This window comes from Pleurodeles waltl, chromosome 4_2 (genome assembly GCF_031143425.1).
Source record: "Pleurodeles waltl isolate 20211129_DDA chromosome 4_2, aPleWal1.hap1.20221129, whole genome shotgun sequence".
NCBI classification, from domain to species: domain Eukaryota; kingdom Metazoa; phylum Chordata; class Amphibia; order Caudata; family Salamandridae; genus Pleurodeles; species Pleurodeles waltl.
The window spans coordinates 822,097,343-822,117,560 of record NC_090443.1 but is presented as its reverse complement, the minus strand read 5'-3'; the positions used below and the strand labels follow the sequence as shown (position 1 = coordinate 822,117,560).

At 42.0% G+C, this 20,218-nt stretch overlaps 1 protein-coding gene across 2 annotated transcripts in view; it reads left to right on the top strand.

The window, feature by feature from the left end:
* The window catches only part of PGM1 (phosphoglucomutase 1), a 206,461-nt gene that overhangs the window by 96,694 nt on the left and 89,549 nt on the right, over positions 1 to 20,218 (top strand). For both annotated transcript variants that reach the window (XM_069232521.1, XM_069232520.1), the window contains exons 2-4: positions 458 to 620; positions 9,093 to 9,239; positions 19,146 to 19,271. In XM_069232521.1, the coding sequence (XP_069088622.1) occupies positions 458 to 620; positions 9,093 to 9,239; positions 19,146 to 19,271 (436 nt within the window). The remainder of the gene's footprint in view (positions 1 to 457; positions 621 to 9,092; positions 9,240 to 19,145; positions 19,272 to 20,218) is intronic.

Sequence of the window (20,218 nt, the reverse complement as noted above, 5' to 3'; positions counted from 1 at the left end):
TTTTTCCTTTAATTTGATAGTTGATTTTAGCTTTTATTGATTAATTTTTGTAGTATGGAATTACTTTGTTTTTCTATTCATCTGCTGAAATGAAACGTAATTGATACGTCAAAGAGGTCCTCCACTGAGGCAGCTGTAACAAATCTCCAACTGCTTCCAAAGCAGGCACTTGGCAAAAAGATGGCAGCTGGGCTCGCTGGCACTAGGGTAGTCCACTCCTCCGACCAAAACTGTGACCAGTGATTTACTGTGACAGCTGCATACTCTGAAGGCAATAGTCAACTGTCCCTCATATTACTGATTGTTTTGAAGGAGAGTATCACCCTGGTCTGGAGAACTGAACCTGCATTGATTGGCAACTTTTTCATTGTCCAAAATACTTCTGAAGAAAATGTGAAACGATATTAAAAAAAAATTGACCTTTTTTACATTTTTCATCTTATATATTGTTTTTTAGATTGGCCGTCTAGTCATTGGGCAGAATGGAATTCTCTCTACTCCTGCTGTTTCATGTATTATTAGAAAAATAAAAGCTATTGGTGGCATCATCTTAACAGCCAGCCACAACCCAGGTGGACCCAATGGTGACTTTGGCATTAAATTCAATACTTCCAACGGAGGTGAGTTGGAGTCCTACTAAAATCTTATCAGCTGTTTTTGAAAATATTGGATATTATTCATGAAATTACCTTTTTTTTCTGTGGCTTGTTATTGTGATTGTTTACTACTATGAATGATTCCAATAAAACAAAGTAGTGAAAGGCTTGTGTCCCATTCAGGTGGGATTTGCACCATGTGTGTAATTGGTGCACACTCAAGTACAAGCTGCATTTGAGCAGATTGACCTTTAGCACAAATTGAGGCCTGACATCAACAATACATTAATAAAAGTGAAGCACATTAGGCCCTACAAGGATGAGAAGAGTAGTACATATGCAAACATGAAGATTCATTAGCAGTTTAGCAAAGTTACAAACTCAAATTTCAATAGTAATAAGTTGATCATCGCTTAAAACCCTTGGTCAGTTTAATAATTCAAAGCTATTCAAAATAGCAAAGACAAACTCTTTAAAGTTGTCATAAGCAAATCAAGGCAGTTTCAGTTTCCCTTCAAAGGAAATTCCCTATACGCTAAGCTAAAAGGAAACCAGGAAATTTATGATAATTCAAGCAGGAGGTGTCAGCCAATATAGCCTCTGAAAGACAGAATCAAACAAAGATTCAGTCAGGTAAGTGGGAATAGACTTGCTCAAGAGTTATAGCCTTTGTGGGTGTGGAGCACATTGAGCAGGGAGTACTTTTTCACCATTCGATCTCATCCCGGTGCCCTCCCGTCAAAGTTTTATCCTATTTTGTGAACTTTATCTGGCTAGGAGTACAAATGAAACATGGGAGACTTACATGAAGGGTGCAGTCAGAACTAGAAAATTGACCGGTAGTCAGCTGATGGCTACCCTACCCGGCAATTACTCTATTAAGATCTCATGCAGTGAAGATGGGACACGTGTTATGTCTGCATAGCTTGCTGAGTCAGAATTGGTCAGCATTCTTCTGAGGGAGTCAGTGGACTAAATATTTGTAGACTCCCTAGTCTGGTTCTTGTCTGAGGCCTTGTCCACTTTGCTCTTTCTGGAAGCTGCTACAGATGTTGAAAACAGCGAAATAAACTTTGAATTAACTTGAACTCGAGTTCAAGCCTTTTCAGAAAGATTTAATGCTGGTACTTTTGTTGTAGGATTATCAAATATGCCTATTTTAATAGGTCTGATGAATTAAGTTGATTTATTGATTTATTTGTGTATCCTGCAAACGCCAATAATTGCGTGCACATCCAGCCATAATATGGTATAGTGCAGTTCCCCAATTACCCTCAGTGCTTTTACTATCCAATTTACTATTAAACTCAGCCACGCAATTAAAAAGATAAAGATAACTGGTAAACTAATTGGGCAGAAGAGTATAAGGGAGAAACAGTGTTATAATTCAGTATACTCTTTTTTTTCGTTAGTCATTACCATATACCATGACTTCTAGTGTTCTTAAATAACACAATAAATCACCCACCCACCAGGTTTGTGAACATTACCATCTTAAGCTCACCTTTTTATAACAATCATCCTCCCTATTGATAACATTTTACAAATGTCATACCCATTGATTCCATTCAAGCGCTGACTTAACCACTTAACTTCCCAATGGGCAACTTAATATCTGGGACATCTTCAAGAACCATAACTGTGTAAAGTGATCTGATACCTGGTTCCCTGCAAGTCTGCTGTGGGTCATACTATATAATTTCTTCATGTAAGTAAATTTCACGATCCTCATTTAACTTAAATCGGGCAACTTCAAGCAGTGGCGTAGCGTGGGGAGTGCAGGGGGGGCCGGCCGCACCGGGCGCAACATCTTGGAAGAGACTAAATCCACGGGTTAGGGGGCGCAAATTATTTGCCTTGCCCCAGGTTAGGGGGCGCAAATTACTTGCCTTGCCCCGGGTGCTGACAACCCACGCTACGCCACTGACTTCAAGACCTTATTGTGCATTTCTTTTTCTATCTGTTTTTTTTCTGAACGCAGCTACTTGATGTACCCATTTATACACAAAATATAGAAAACATGATGCTCGGTGCATTCGCGATGGCCACTAAGAGATCGTTATCTAGCCCGAAAATGCATGCGCTTTGACCCCTAAACATGACAATCCTAATCCCAGTTGACCTATTTAAAGTAAGGTTACGATAATATAGAACAGGAAGCATGCCAGGGTGATCGTTGTTAAATGTTATATGTGGGACCGCAGTGTGTATTTACGCCACCTACATAAGTCCCCTTAAAAGGGTGAGATCAGATCTGCCATTGCAGCACGGACTGCTGTCAGCAAAGCTGTAAAACGAAAGCCACCGAAAAAGAAGGACCTTGAGTCCCACATGGTCCGAGTGCTTAATGTTTAAAAGTAGGACATGCCTAATATTTAGACTGGTAAGTCTCTATATAGTACAATGATACAGATGCTCCTTTTTTCACTGCAGAGTCTGTGGTAACCTTTTCCAATGGCAAAAGCCTAATTCTGAATAAGTCCAATTCAAGTAAGGAAATGGCTACAGAAATAATTGTGCACCAGTATAATTTTTGCCAAACATCTAATTCAGGAGTTCACGTATAGTTTTGTTGACTAGTCTCCAAAGATGAGTTTTTAAAGACATGCTTGTCTCTATTTGAACACCTAATCAGTAATACATTTGGTTCTGATACGCCCTCCATCCTCCAGTGGTAGTTAGCTCCTTGAAGTGGTGTGCAATAACTTCATTGAAGGGCACAATGGGGTAGGGAAGATAAGGCGAGTAGGAGTATTTATAGTCTACTTGAAATGCGGAAGATGGAAGGGTAGTGGAGAGGGATAGAAAATGGCCCTTACGAAGAACTTCAAGAACCGTCCTGTTGGAAATGGCCCTTTCTACAGGGTCATCCACAAACATTTAGCCTTTTTCCCTCCTCCACTTTTTACTGATCTGTTTTTGTTAGCCTTATGACTCTGGGGACTTTACCACTGCCAACTAGTGCTAAAGTCCCTGTGCGAAAGCCTCAGAAACATGGTAAAATTGGTGTATCCATAATTGCCATATTTAATTTACTTATTAGCCACTAGAAAAGTGCACTATATTTGCCCAGGGCCTGTAAATTAAATTCTACTTGTGAGCCTGCAGCACTGATGGTGCCACCCACTTAAGTAGCCCTTTAAACATGTCTCGGGCATGCCACTGCAGAGGCTTTATGTGCAGTTTCACTGCCATGTCAACATGGCATTTTAAGCTAATTTCTAAGCCTTAATCTTTGCTTTTAGTATAGATAAGACACCTCTCAGGCAGGCCATTGGTAGTCCATAGGGCAGGTTGTGATTAAAGTAAAAAGCAGGAGATATATATTTTTTTGTTTTACGTGTCCTGGTAGTGAAAAACTCCCAAAGTCGTTTTTCACTACTGCAAGGCCTATCCCGCTTACAAGATGCATGCATCATGTGTAATTTCTGATTGGGAAGGGGTAGGACTGTAATGTTTGGTCTTACAACTTACAAAATGCCACCTTTAGAAAGTTAGCTTTTTTTCTGCTCTTAAGCCCTGCGTGCCTACTGCCTTCCTCAATACACGTCTGGGTTTCGTGACAGCTAGGCTTTGTACATTCCCTTTACACAGATATACACAAAGGGAGCTGAGGTGTGCCACTTAGATCCTGATGGCCCTCCACCAGGCTGATGGGCATTCCCGGGCTAGATGGGAGGGAGAAACTGACACTTGCACCTGCAGAGGACTGTGCCTGTCCTCACACAAGAAGATGCCTATCCCTTGTGGTGTGTCTGGAGCCAGGGCAAGGATGGGAGGACTTGTGTGTACTTCAGCGCCTCTCTTTGAAGTCACCACCACTTCAAAGGCACCTCTGGGTATAAGTACTGGACTTCTGACCTTACCATATCAGTACTCTTCTGGACCTGAGGATACTCTGCAAGGAAGAAGGACTATTGTGCTGCTGAAAGGACTGCCACTTTGCTGGACTTCTTATTTACTGTGCCTGCCCTGCTGCCTGCCACCCTCCTTGCCTGGAAGTGAGAAGGACTGGACCTGCATCTCTTCATCCCCAGAACCAAGTGACTACAAGGGCTTGCTGGCTTGCCTCCTCTTCTGAAGTTGCAAGTCCATCAAATACTTCCTATAATCCTGCTTCAGCTGCTGGACTCCGTCAACTGTGAGTCCTGTCCTGCCAAGAGGTGCGAGTCTAGTCTTGGGCCTTGAAAGTGGGCTTTGCAGCTTCTCTTCTGCAAAAATCAACACATCAATGCTGTTGCGCCGATTGGAACTGCTGCATCCTCTCTTGACACTGATGCATTGCTGCTGCCGCTGAGGATGAGGACTTCACATCGCTGATTACATGGGTCGGGATCGATGCATCACCATCGGCCCCTTCATCGTATCAGGTTCAAAGCCTCATCCCTGCTCGGAGATTGTCAACTGCACGGCTTGACTATGATGCAACCCTGAACTGCACAGATCAGAACAGACGCATCGCTTTTGCATCGGCTCCTCTGCTCATTGAATCTTCATCGTTGAAGCAGCTCTCCTTCCAAGATACTGTTTTAGCAGGAGAGGGTTGATCCCTGAAGCTGGCCTATGCTCCATCACGTTGGGCTTGAAGTTTGGATTTACCTTGGCCTGGCACGATCAGATAGCCAGGTTGGCACTTTAAGTTTCTAGGCACTACAATTGCAGATAATCTTAAAAAATTCATAACTTGACTTCTATGTTTTGGATGTTTGTGTTGTTTTGTTCATTAAATTAAGATCTATTGTTCTAATATGTTTTACTGTTTTAAGTGTTGCACAAATACTTTACACATTGCCTCTTAAGTTAGCCTGACTGCTCTGCTGCCAGGCTACCAGATGGTGAGCACTGGTTAATTTAGGGTGTGTATCTGGCCAAGTTTTGGTCCCTACTTGGATAGAGTACACACCTCTGCCAACTAGAGACCCAATTTCTAACACTTCCAAAGTAGCATGTTAATTATAAACACTGCTAGAGTGTTGGTGGAGCCTTGGGAACAGTTCTGCTTCTAGCCAAGATACCTCTACTCGTGAGAGGAGGGTTTGTCAGGTCAGAAACAGCCAGGATCACTGACATCAGAACCCTCCCTGACTGGGGTGAAACAGCAGTCCTGATCCTCCTCGACCTCTCTGCTGCATTCAACACCATATCCCACCACACTCTTATCAAGAGGCTTCTTCACATTGTAATCCAAGGATATGCCCTCAAGTGGGTTCCATCCTTTCTCACCTGAAGGGCAAAGAGAATTCACCTGTCGCCTTTTGCCTTGGAGCCCATGAACCCTTGCGGCATCCCTCAAGGCTTGTCCATCAGCCCTACGCTATTCAACATCTACAATACCCCCACCCCTCTGCCAATATAATCAGGACCCACGGAATGCTTCCTCACACTCTCAGAAGACCCCACCCACTAACAATGAGCACCAACTTCTGCAGGTGCATGACTATCATCACCACTGGATGAACAACAGCAGCCTAAAACTCAACACGGACAACTGAAATGCTGATTTTTGGAAAAACCTGCTGTGGAACGACTCCTAGTGGCCTTTCGAAGGACCTACGCGGACAGACCGCGCTTGAAACCTTTGAATCATCCTGGACGGGAAGCAGTTTCAACAACCAGATAATTGCAGACGGACCTCCCCCTCCCTTCTGGAATTCAGGAAAGGACTAGAGACCTGGCTGTTCAACTGAGCTCCCCCAGGAGCAATGATTTTAGTGCCTGAATACCCTCATGGGTGATTAGCCGTGCTCCATAAATCCCAGATGATGATGAGGGGCAGTTCCTCATTTCAAAAGACAAACCTATTGGTTGATATTGACAGCTCTGCATACCAGCATGGGGGCCCTATCATCCTGACCCCATTAGCCCCTTTGAACATGGTTTTTGGATGTTGTCTACATCAGCTAATGAGGGCTCCGTGGACTCTGGGATTTTTGCATAGAATTGGGTTACTATTTATCACTAGTCATTTCTTAGTAATCACAATATGAAAGGCTTGTTCTACCAGCCCATCCAGAAAAAGCTGGAAGTGGAAGAGAACAGAATAGCGAAAGGAGGATTTTTGTTTGTCTTCCAAGAAATGACAGAGACCTGGACCTTGCTTCCTTTTGTACTTGAGTAACAAAGTAATGGAGGAATGCTTGATTAATTGTAGTTACTGGAAATTACTCGGGTCATTTCTCAGGCAACCATTATTTTGCACACCATGCCACCTAATGCAGGACCAGCCACATGCAAATCAGTTGTGACCCTGCTCTGATGGGAGCAGTCAGCACAAACTGCCAGGCAAGTTCTCCATGAACCAGATCCCAGGTAACCAAGATGAGTTTCGGCCAGATTGGGGCTTGTTAGTTGGGTGCAGCTTGGTTCCAGTGGCACAGTAAGCGTGTGACCCATGTCTGGTCATACATGTCACACTTAGGGCATTGCACTGAAGCATACAAAAAAGGTTTCAATTCAGAGTGGACCTGGTTTGACAGTGCATGCTGGGCTGTTCTGCTAGAGCAGAACCAGGACTGATTTGCACATGGATGGGTCTAATCTGAGTTGGACTCGTGGGCAAAAGAATGATGGTTTGGAATGCTGTCCAGAGCGATTGTCCGTGCTTGGACATATTGAAAGCATTCCTCCAGTCACTTTTTTGTGTATTTCCTTTTGTATCCAAGCATATGAAATTGTCTTGATGGTCAGACCAGCTAGCCTCTCATATTTTCAATGTGATAAAAAGGCTGTAAAAGAGCATCTAGAAAGAAGACACAGCAGACCAGTGGGGGCTCGAACTGTGCTGAGAGAGTGGTTGTGTCTGCTTGTACTGATCTGCAGCCTGGATAGTTAATCAGTCGCGGCTCACTGTGCTCTGAAGGGGTGGGGCGGGGAGGGTGAGGGGGGCGGGGAAATGGGAATATTTAATAAAATAAATAAAAACTTACCTTCTCTGTTGCAGCCGCTCCTCTTTCCCTTGTCGCTCCTGGCACAGGCCCCAGCCTGCCCTGCGTCCAATCCCGACTCTACTCAGAGCAGTATTAGGATTGGCTGGGAGTGCCCAACCAGGACATTTCCAGGCAGACTGGGAGCCTGTGCCTGCTCTCTCCAGCCCGGCAACACAGTGCCGGGCTGGAGAGAGCACTATGCGCATATGTGTTTGGCCGCCCAAACATACATGCACACTGAGGGAAGTACACAGTGCACCCCCCTTTGTCTCCATTTTCCATTTCCCCGCCCCTTTCACAACAAAAGGATAATAAACATAGTTTATTATCTTTTCATTGTAAAAGGCTTGCAGTGGCTGCTGCTGGTGGGGGTGACTGTACCTAATCCTTTCTCTGCTCATAGGGAGCTGGATGAATGACCAGGAAAACATTTCCAGCATTGTCAAAAGTTGGGATTTAATTGAATTCTGGAGGTCCAGGACAAGATGCTGAGGGTACTAGAGAAAGGTGTGACCTCAGTGGGAAGATAATTTATTTTTCTCGCTCTAAACATTTTGCCATGACGAAGAGGTCTTTTGTAGGACTTCAGGGTGATGGTATCCAGCCTTGTGGAGCCCTGACCTTGTAAAGATTTCAAAAAAGGTCAGAAGACCAGACTTGAGCAGTACAAGGTGATAAGAGATTCCATGAATTAGGGGATTTATGAGTGTGTTTTTCAAGCCTTTCCTGTTCTGCGTTTAAGTGCCAAAACTGAACAGGTAAATCTCTCCTGAATGATATGGTTCACTCCTCTTGCCCAAATCCTGCACCAGTGCCATCATCCTTAAATTTCACTTAGCTCCTGCTTAACTGTAATCATAGATGCTTTGGAGCTCACTTTGAGTTCACCAGGAGCCCCTCAGATCAGCAGGGACTTAGGCCTTGGCTGTTCCTTGCTCCTGGCAGAGGACTAACCACACCATTTCACATTTCAAGATCCACGCTGGGGATTTCAGTGATGAAAGTTGATCAGCCAGCGGGTAGAAGTATTATTTTTTTTATTTTTTTTTATGCTGCCTTAGCATTCTCGTGCTTTTCGAGGGTATCCACCAACATCTAAATGACCAACCAGTATCTTATCTTACTGCCCTTGGACTTAAAAACTCCAGAAAGTCTTCTCCACAGTTCTCCTAATCCAATTTTTGACGATCTTATTTATCTTATTAAACTGTTTCCCCTTTTGCTAACTTGTTTTGGCAGTTTTGTGTTTTTGTTGATGTTAATTTGGTGCTGTTTTTAAATAGTTAAAACAACGTAATTTCTGGGGTAAAAGTCTGCTGTTTATTCCACTTCTCCCACGGGTTAAACCCAGGATTTCTCACGTAAAGCATAATGTTACATTACTAATTTAGCACGGTCCATCATTCTAAGTTATTCCAAAATCTCACTAGGTTTTATGAGTAGGATTATAATTTTCTCTGAAACAGGATAATGTGTGTTTGTAATCACTTAAGTATTAACAGTGTACGTCACTTTTGATATTCCAACTATACATATGTATAAATGCACCAGTGTTCTCATCTCTTGGCAGGCCCTGCTCCTGAAGCGATCACAGATAAGATCTTCCAGCTTAGCAAAACTATTGAAGAATATGCCATCTGTCCGGATCTCCAAGTGGACCTTAGCACAATTGGCAAGCAGCAGTTTGATCTGGAAAACAAGTTTAAACCATTTACAGGTATTGCATTGTCTTCATGATCGTATTTTTTCTGATGTTGCAGCCTCCCATGCAATGAAAGAATGATTGCCCAAATGGGCAGACTTTTTGATTCTGGCTTAGTGATGGCTTTAGTTGTTTTGCCACTGTCCTCTAATCATAAACAAAACCATAAATTACAAAAATACATGCATATAAACTTTGATAGAGGGACTTTGAGTCAGCCCTCTTCACCCACTGGTGTTTTCAGCAGCCATTAGTATTTTACCCGTGCTCACCACTGCTTACAGCATGGAGCTATCGGGCAGCCCACATCAGCTATTGGCTGCCTTGTTCTGCAGTCGAGTACATTTTGTTTCATTGCATGTATACCTGCCCATGAAAAGAAATTCACTTCAGTGCCAGGACTAGTAGCCCAATACTTTGACAATGGAAATTTTCTTTCCTTACTTTGTCCTTTTAGGTCGTGCCATATTATAGAAGACTTATTGTCTCCCATACATTAAAATATGTATGTGTAGTAGTCTGTGGGTGAGCCACTTGCTCCTAATTGGAAGGCTTTATTGCATATTTTGTTTTCCTTTTCTGTATTCAAAGGCTTTCACCCCCCATTCTGTGTTTGTTCCACCTCTAGAGCATTTCTTCTTTGCTATGTTCTGATGACAGGACTTGTATCCCCCCCTTGCTAACATTCAGGCACCTACCTTCTTTGCTTTTTCTTTTAGTATTCAATTAAGAGTGCACCCTCTCTCTCTCCTGTGTGTTGCTTCACACTTCAGATCCCTAGCCCCCATGCTCTGTTTCTCTTCCAACCCTCCTGTTATCTGTTGCCCCCCCCCCCCCAATCACCCCTCCGCTCTGTAACTCCCTTCTCACTCCTTATTCACCCTTGACCCTCTCTGGCTGTGCTAACTTATCTCCTACACTCATAGCAATTCCCTGTTGTTCTCCACTCTTTTTTTCTATTTTTTATTTTTCACTTTTCAGGAGGACCCAGTTCCTTACACTCGATACTCGACTGCTCCTTTCTGCAACTGTAGTAATGCAGACCTGTTTTTTTTTTATATATATATATATATATATATATATATATATATATATATATATATATATATAATAATGTGTTCACTAAAAAAAAAAAAAAAGGTTACAGGGACGATATAGTTAGGTTCTGAATTTGCTTGCACAAAGCCATAGAAATTGCAGTTAAAGTTAGTTATTTGAAGTAACTAATTCACGTCCCAAGGTAATTGTAACTTGTGGCCTTGCCATGCACAGTTTTCTGATCAATAATTTTATTGCAAATGTTGCAGTGATAATATCAAAGATGCCATAGAAAGATGTCATCAATGATATAATATGTGGAGTAATTAGCTGTGCATGGCGAAGGCGCGAGTTATGGTTACTTTAGGGCGTGAGTTATAGTTACTTGAAATAACTCCAACTATAACTGCTGAAATTCTATGGTTTTGTAAGAGTAAATTCAGAACCTAAATATAATGTCCCTGTAACCTTTGTTTGTTTCAGTGAATTCCTATGGTATTTAATTAATATACGTTATTCCAATCCTCCCAATGGAAGTTGGACACAGGGCCTGTCTCTGTTAGTGGATCTGTGAGTGGGTGCGTGAGAGTCTGAAAGTGGGTGCTTGAGTCAGAGTGGGTCAGAGTCGGTGCATGAGTCTCTGAGTGCATGTATGATCAAATGAATTAGTGTATGAATAAGTCTGTGAATGTTCTGAATTTGTTTTTTTTTGCATTTCCTCGAATATTCCAGGATATTTGTGAATATCGTGCATGGTGAAGAAAATTCATTTTAAACCCATAATTTAACCCTGAAACACACCTACATCACCCCCCTGGGGTTAGAGTACCTCCACCATGACCCCATATACCACTGTTCCTTTAGATTTTCAGCCCCGTGGACCCTCTCCAATAACATAAAATGCTGCTGCAAATTTCTAATCTGGCTGTGCTTCTATTTGCCAGTGCATTCTCAAAAATCTGCAAATTTTCGCGATGTATTCGGGAAGTATCCTCTTCCCTAGATATACAAATTTATTTTCCCTTTAATATGTCAAAAACTACTGAAAGAATTTACACCAGATAAGCAAAAGCGTAATCTGCGTACCGAAAGCTATTTTTCTGCTAAATTCCGTCATTCCATCCAGCGGTTCAGGCTGTAGTTGTGTCTAAATGTCCTATGGGAAACACAACTTTTTTTGACCCCCCCCCCCCCCCCAAACTCCTTTTCTCGGCCCCCACTCAACAGATCACCCTGAAACATTCCATGCACAACGAGAATCACTGGGGCACTTTCTTTGGAAAATCTTGTGAAGATTTCATCAAACGGTGCCAAAGATATAGGCAAGTCAAAAAAACGCTTTTTCTATGGATACATGGTCCTAACTAGGACTGCCATTAGGTAAAATGTTTTTTTTTTTTTTTTTTTTTGTACTGCTCACAGATGTGCGCCTGTAATCTTGAAATGGTAAATAAAAAATAGTTACTACCTCAAAGTTGGTGCACGCAAGTGTGGTAGTTCATTTGCAGGAGTACATGTGCTGATATCCAGGACAATATAGCATCATGACGCATACTTGCACCTTTGTGATAATGCACGTATACATCATCGCCCTTTCTTATTTCCGATGCGGAACAGCATCCGCCAAAAGCATTTTCCTCTGCTAAGGAAAACAAGTATTTGCAAAGCTAATAATTTGCCTCTCTTTGTTAAAAGAAGAGATTGTTTGGCTTTGCTGATGCTTTCTTTTTATGTTGTCCTAGTGTGTGTGCACATTATGTCAAAAGAGTATGTTTTTTCTTTGATTTTGTTAAAATAAAAAAACAGGGTATTCTACCTGTTCAACGCTTACATGCCCTTTAGTAAGCTTGTGTCAAGTTACATTAAAATTGTAAGGAATGGTTAATTCGTTTTTAAAATGAAAACTATTACTGCAAACATGTCTGCCAGGTTTAGATAGCTCCATGTCTTGTTTTTTTTCTGTTTAAATTTGTATCTCAAGTTTGCAATAAAAATAAAATCTGAACCTTTGCACCAGCTTGCTAAGGCGCTCCTTTTGGCTTTGCCAATGCTTGTTGTGATTTGACACTTGCTTGAGAAATGTTTTAATTTTGTGATAGTATTTTGTGGATTAATAGGTCAGATCCTGATTCGTGGCAACTCCTCAAATGGCTTTGCCTGTGTGGACACTGTTATCATCAGTTGTTCATTGTGCTAAAAAAAATCCTCTGTATTACACCACTAATACATCTCAAAGTATTCCAGCTTTACTTGATTTTTTTAGCGAATATTTAGTGTCATCTGACTGGCGATGATGTGTAAAATATTATTGATTAAATAATTCTAAGTGGATTGTTCTGAAGCCAAACACTCAATATTCACTAGATTGCATTGAAAGAGTGCCATGCTGTTCTGACATTCTATCTAGCTCAGTTATCTTGATAATCCTGTCTAAGGTGCCCCATAAGGTGTGTGGTCCTGTTCTATACAAGTTAGAAATAGTGCTTTCTGCGTCCAGTTGATGCAGAAAAGCATTTGGACACCTACTAAACTGCTATACAGAAAATTCCAATTGCATCTCCGAACTCGTATCCATTAATTTCGGTTAGTGCTTCATTAAGGAAGTTCATTTTACCTTTTCTATTTTTTGTGTTTATGCATACATAGTATGCAGCTCTAAATACTGCAGATTAATCCAGTAGAAAACATTTAAACGTGATCAACTGAAATGTTCAAACTTAGCAATAATTAAATTGTCTCTCTATACTATATTTTGTATGTAGATTCAGATTGGAGCTGAATAGTATTTCTGGGCTTTTGATCTTAACCTGCGGGCAGTCTGGACATCTTCTAGACATATACTTGCGAAAGCTGGTGTTTGCTGGGAGATTCTGGTAGTAAATACTGCTAGCAGTGTAGCAGTTTTAGTGCTGCTGAAGCACAACAACGTGGCCCTGATTCAGGGTTTGATGATCATAAGGCGCTGCTGAGTGTGGATTGCCTGAGCCTTTGAACCTCAGTGAGCGTCAGCTGCATATGTGTCCTACATCTTGAATGCATTATGGGTACTGCCTTGGCTTCATGTGGGCTTTGATGTTTTGGGGATCCACATGGTGTCATGTCGTTGCAGGAGTTGAGTTTACAGTTTGTTTAATGAGAATATCAGTTTTGGGGGGGGAGGTGTAAGGACCAGCTCTGCATAAGTGTTTTGGTTCCAGTTGGAGGGCAGCGCAATAATTGTGCAAACCTTGAATTTGCAGATTGACACTTTAGTTTGGCGACTGCAGACATTGTAATGTTGTTTCTAACGTCTCTAAAATGTATGTCTATTGTACTATATAATGTTAGTTTAATGCAGTTCCCAGATTTACTTGATTGGCAAGCAGAGTCTAAGGCCTAAGATCAAAACATGCACTTAAACGTAAAAAGGGTGAAGACCAATTGAAATTGTTTTTTGGGTGGTGTTCTACTGAGCATCAACCACATGCTAAGGAGAAGCACTGCCTGATGTAAAAGCAATTAAATGCAATCCTTGAGCTATGTCACTAAGAAAACACAGGGCTTCTTTTGGTTTCTAATCTAGCAGGTGTCCTGCCCAGTGTAATTCAGCCTCCATCCACTGTCTAAAGATATTGTGGTTGATGATTGTGGCTGCCAAATGTTACCTACAGCACTGAGAGAAGAAACCTCTCATTCTTAGAAAAGTTATGGAGTGACCACTCTGATCTAAAAGGACAGAGAAGGTTGTGGGCTGCCGTAGTGTGACATTTGAGCATTAGCTACCACAGCGTTTAAAGCTCATTTCTGACTCAGAGTGCGTAATGTTTTTGGTTCTTGGATGCAAGAGGTCACTTGTTGCAAAGGTGAAAAATACATTCCGTGAAACCATGGCTATTTTTGTGTATTTTCTGTTCTTTTGCGCAAAGGTGTGGTTTTTTTTTCTCTCTACCCTTTTTTGTGACTGAGCCCTAGTGTGGGGCGGTATTTGCATATGTTCTCAGTAGAATGAGGTTTGGTTTTAAAAATGTGTTGTCCTTGTTTTGACGTTGTATTTCCCTACCTGCCACAATGTATTTAAAGGGTGAGCGATGCACACCACTTTGCCTTTTCTGTAGCCAATCTCCACTTTTGGTGTTTGGCCTCCCAAGAGTTATTCTGAATGGGGGCCTGCTGCTAAATTGTTTTACATTTTAGCCCAATCACAGCTTCCACAATCAAACCTTGAAAGCTTTACCCCTTTTGCTGGATTAAGCTGGGGTTGAAGAGGACTTGATCTCTTAAGAGCTGGCTTTAGGTTTAGGAGTGACAAGCTTCTACTCATTTGTTGAAACATGGTGACATTTGTAGCTCTGGCTTACCCGAGGCCCATTATTGTGTGGTTACCCGAGGCCCATTATTGTGTGGGCTGGTAACTCTGCGGCAAGACTCTTGTGAAGTAGAAACTTTCAATGAAGATTATGCCAGCACCAACACTACTCCCGTAACAAAGTGTCCTCCTGCCCAAAACTGCTCTACTCTTAATTTCACAGACTGGTCCTCTAAGGAATAGCCTTCAAGGCTGTTAATATACACCCGTGTGCAGAGATGTTCTGGTTGGATTGAGGTATAGTAACGTGCAGGGCCTATTTTCTCAACACTGTTTTGGGAGAAGACATTAGAGGCTCAATGGTGGTAAATAGTGGATTTTTTCTGGTTTACCTTCACTTGTAACTCGCAGTGCTGGAAACTATTAAAGTTGATATTCTCTAATAAATCAAGTTGAGTTTCAGTCTCTAACTTTGAGGGTAAGTAAAAGTTTAACATGACCTCTGAAATACCACAGCAGATTTCTCTCCAACCATTCAATAGGCATTGTTGGTCAAGGATAAAGAGCTTAGGGAATCCACGGAAGCTCTACGATAAGTATTTCATTGATACATTTTAGTTTTGTAAAAGGTTTATACGCCCTCAGAGCCACTCTGAAGCAGACTTGGAGTTTGGAGTTGAGACGTTTACGGTGGATAACTGGAGGAGGACGTCTGGTCCAGACAGGTTGGTGTTTGGAGCGTACTCTTCTTGTTCATAAGTTGGATAGAAAGGCTCTCACGTTGGTAGCTGAAGGGTTTTTGGCTGCAGAGGGTGTGACTACAAGTCATAGCTAGTACAGGGCTGAATAAGATCCTTTAATTATAGCTGAACCTCTAAGTCCTCTTTTATGTGAAGTTTTTGAGGTGGGATCTCCAGAGGATGGAGCCATTTGAGTGCAGCAGTCTTCTAAATAAAAATGTTTGTAGCTCTCTAGTTGAAGGCAGATTTCATGGGACACTGACTTTAGATAAAAATGTCAGTTTGATAATGTGAGTGATTGGAACACGATTGTGGAGGTTCTGAAGGGTTTTCATGAAAATCCAATTGCGAATAGATAGTTTAAGAAGAAATTGAGCCTTTCAGAGTTGAAATTTGGTTCACCTCCATCAAGATAGCCCCCAACCATACATCTTTTGCCAGGGAATACTTTCTCAGCCCTGTGTTTAGCTGGGAGTTCGATGCATAAGATGTAGTGTTCTGAGTTGGCAAAGGTTTTCGGAAATTGTTTTGCAAATGATAATTGGGAACTTTGCTGGTTGTTCTGTAACGATCACTGATCATTCTGCTGTAAAATCACATTGATTATGAATAGACATGAATTCAGCTCCAGCTGACAACTGTCTTTGGTCAAAATGAGTTTACAAGTGTTTAATCAGTACCCCTTGAGTTGATAGGTGTGCAACTACCACATGTATTTCCAGGCATCTATTCAACCACTGAAAGCAGGTGGAATACATATGTGGAAAAGCACCCATCATCTGCAGTCCATATGTGGAACATTGTGTGGCAATAACTGTTTCAGCATGTCCTTCCCTAGTCTAAATGCAAAACATGTAAAGGCACGGTAAAGATATGGTTTCCTTCCAACATATATATTTTCAGATTTGATATTACTGTGCCATTTTACCGATCCTACTGTAATGAGGGCCTAACAGTACTAATTTCTCGTTTCCTGTGTGTTCCTCGGGTAAAGTTGCTCAAAATGTATTTTATATTATATTTATATTATAGAGTACCAAATATTTTACTATTGATTAACCAAATGTCAGTATTGAACATTCCAGCTCCTTTGCTAGCAGGTATTTTTCTAAGCCCTTTGACAAAACCAGTTATGGTATCCACAGCCAGTGGCCACAAAACATCTTCACATTTTGATTTTCAACTGTAGAACAAGTACGTGGATAAGGCTCGGTGGCTATCTGGGAGGGAGTGAAGATGGCTGGAAGGTTTTCTGTGGGTGTAGTGGTTTGTGTGTGTTTGAGTGAGATTGAGAGAGAGTGGGCTAGATTTGTATTATACAAATATCACATACAAAGGCAGCAGAGAGCTGTACCGCATCAAAGGCAAAGACACAATCAGTCAATCATTGGAGTAGATGTTGGGAGTTGAGGTAGACTGCTACTTCACTGTGACATAGTGTTCTTTAAAGAGGTGTGTATTCAGCTAATTCATTAATTGGAACAGATTGTGACATTCCTAATGGATACAAAGATGTTTTGTGAATCCTGGATGCAAGAATGTAGAAGACCTGTGCCCTTGATTTTGTTCTGAATTGTCTTCATTTTGATGGTGTCTTTTCTGCAGCTGTGTTGAGAGCCACTGGTGATGGGGAGCTAGTCAGGTTAATAGGTAGGAGTGCAGGTCATGATAGCTTTGTCAGTGATGTAGCTGGTTTTGATCATGATTTATACTGGATTACCATCATGGTGGAGGTGGTGTGGTCCTACTTCTTCAGACTCTTGATGAGGTGGGCTGAAGCACATAGAATGCCTTTGAGAGTGCCATTGTGGAGTTCCGGAGGCCATGACACAGGGTACTATCCAGATGTGAGTAAATGTTTTGAACAGCTTCTCTGGAGTTGCTTCTTAGAGGAACTATGTGATTTCCCTCAGTAGGGCTGGTTAGTACCAGGCCATCTTGGCTTCCTTTGCAATGTGTTTCTTGAGGCCATGTTTGGTGTCCAAGGTAAATAGGAGAGACTTGGCATTGAATGAAAGTTGGGGTTCAAACCCCTCAAGGTTCTTCTTGATGAACCAGGTTTGTTGCTTGTTGTTAGTTACTGAATAGTAGGTATTCGGTCTTGAAGGGGTTGAGGTTCAGATAGGCATTGGACATCAGTGTCTGGGTGAGGTGTAGGTAGGGTTTTCAGGCATTGGATGTCTGAAGTGGAAGAGACATGCAAGAACAGTTGTCTCCTCGGTGTGTCTGTGACTTTTTTGTTAAATATATTTATTAGCATTTTGTATGCAAACAGACAGCATCAGTGAATTTGTATGCATTTATTTGGGAGCAGTACCAAAAAGATCCATATAGAGGTTGAAGTAAACTTGAGACAAGATGAAATTCGGTGGGAAATCTGCAGGTGATGTGGATCTCCTAGGTCCTGTAGGTGTCCACGTGAACACAAAGGGGGTTGTTGGATATGTAAGAGAACCAGTGAATGACATTGCTAGTGAATCACATTTAGGAGGTCCAGCAATATTCGGAAGCATGGTCCACCTTTATCTGTGGTCACAAGGGTATTGTTTATGGTTTGCAATATAGCGGTGTCCCCGCTGCAGTATGAGCTGAAGCCAGACTGGTGTTTATGCCTGAGATAGTTGATATTGTTGTGATCTTGGAGTTGTGCATAGATTTTCTTTTCAATGATCTTGCCAATGAAATGTGGGTGAGCAGTGGGCTCAAAGTTGGCATGGTCATTGGGGTCTAGTGAGTTTCTTCAGGAGTGGAAAGATCTGGCTTGTTTTGAGAGCTTGTGCCAGAGGGAGGCCTTGGCGACAGTGAGTAGAGGCTGCGAGAGCTTCTCCCGAAAGGCCAGTGATGATGGATAAGGGTAAGACATTATCTTCATTTGAGGGAGTTGAGGATGTCGGCAAGATCTAAGAGAGGAGATGGAAAAGGATTGCCCTAGTGGCATACAGTGCAGAGGGTGGGTATCAAAGGAGGATGCTTGATGTCAGATCGTCAAGGTTTTTTTTGGTTAGTTTTTTTTGTGTGTTCACTGAAATTGATGGCATTGCACTTGTCTGGAGTGTGAGATTAGATGGTCTGGGCAGTGCTTGATTATCTTGAAGAGTGTTCTGCCTCCGTTGGCAGCTTCTTTGATGATGCTGGTATAATACTTGGCTTTGGCTGATGTGAACAGTCCTCTGTGTGTTACCTGGTGGGCTTTAGTAGTGTGAGGTCGGTGTCAGGCTATTGTTCCATTTTTTTTTTTTTTCCCTGTCAGCAGTTGGAGCGTTAGTTGTTGGCGAGGTCTTTGGAGTACCAGAGTGCTGAAGGGTTTGGCTTGCACTTGTGTGTTTTAGTTGGGAGTATGGCTATTCACATGGTTTTCTAGAAATGTGTTGAAGCTGTTTAGAAGGGTGATGACTTTGGATGTAGTGGTGGCACTCGGAGAAACTAGGTTTGAGCTTCAGGTTGTCAATTGAAAATTATTTGATGTCAATTCAAAAGAGAGCAGTGCTCCTTTAGGTCCTTCACGGTGTTTGGAGACCACAGAGATTGAGATTTAATGTCCACTTCTCTGTATGAATAAACAAAACCAGTTGTGCAAGCGGGGAATACTTTTTCATGCAGCACATTTCTCATAGAATGGACACATCATGAGAGCTTATTATCTATTTTGCAACATTCATATCATGCTGGAGCCTTAAAAACATTTGCTCTCGCCTCTTGCCACTACATAGTAATCGTATTTTGAATTTAGCTTCGAAATGAATGTTTACTGGTTCGTGTTTTGTTTTTGTTTTTCCCCTTTCAATTGTGCATAAATAATACAACCCTCGCATAGCATTGATATGCCTTTTGATAATTCATTACATGTTTCTCTTTCAGTGGAAATTGTGGACTGTGTGGACGCATACGCTACTATGTTGAGAAACATCTTCGACTTCAGTGCACTTAAAGAGCTTCTTTCTGGACAAAATCGTTTAAAGATCCGTATAGATGCCATGCACGGAGGTACAGAATCCTGTTTAAAAATTATGTTTACAGCCATTGCTGTCCTTGTTTTTCAGTTTAACATAAACCTTATTCTGGGAGGGGATGCGGCCATCTGCTAGAGCTACTGACTTTGGGACTGAGGCACCAGGTTCAAATCCTGACCTTGGCTCAACATACTGTGTATCTGGGCCAGCCAATTAGCCTCTCCATGACTTAAAACAAAACGGTGTGGAATAACATCAATGAAAAGTGTTTTAATGCCTTGGGCTCCGTTTGTGGTATATAAAATTGCACACAAAAAAGTATGCATATTGTCAAGGCAAATTCAGCCTTGGGTGTTTTTTAAATTTCTTCTATGAATTTTGTTGCTTCTGTTTCTTTATAGTCTTGCTAGTCAGACTGATATCATTGTTGTGCGTGACAGCTTCAAACCGACCGATGTGTATTTTGCAATTACTGACTGTGCCTTATTGTGTTCTGGGACTCTCTTACGCCCCCTGGTCCCTCTGACCTTCCTCGTATGTTTGGCTTTCTTTTCGTTTTGGGATGTTGTAAGTGTCTGAATTAAAGGAACATTTTTTGATTTACCGACCTGACAACCTTAAAAAGTATGTTTACTGTGTGGGAGAAGGTAGAGTTTTAAATGGGTGGGGTCAAGGAGAAGCACCAGGACTCTGAGGCCATCACTAGCCTCCCTCCGTAGAGGCAGAAGGGCGAAGGGGAGGAGGCAAGGCTTGTAGTCCATCCACTCATCACTGGAGGAGACCCTTCTTCCCGTCCCCAAAAACACTATGGATGTCCCAGGGAGTAGGGAAACCCCTGGTACACATCAGCAGTGCATGACGGATTTGGGAATGACAGACCTGTGTAACATGGTATTGTGGCTTTTTATATGTCCATTGTGCTTCCGGGGACGTGGCTTGGTCAGTAAGATTGGATAGCATGGAGGGGTGAACTTCATATTT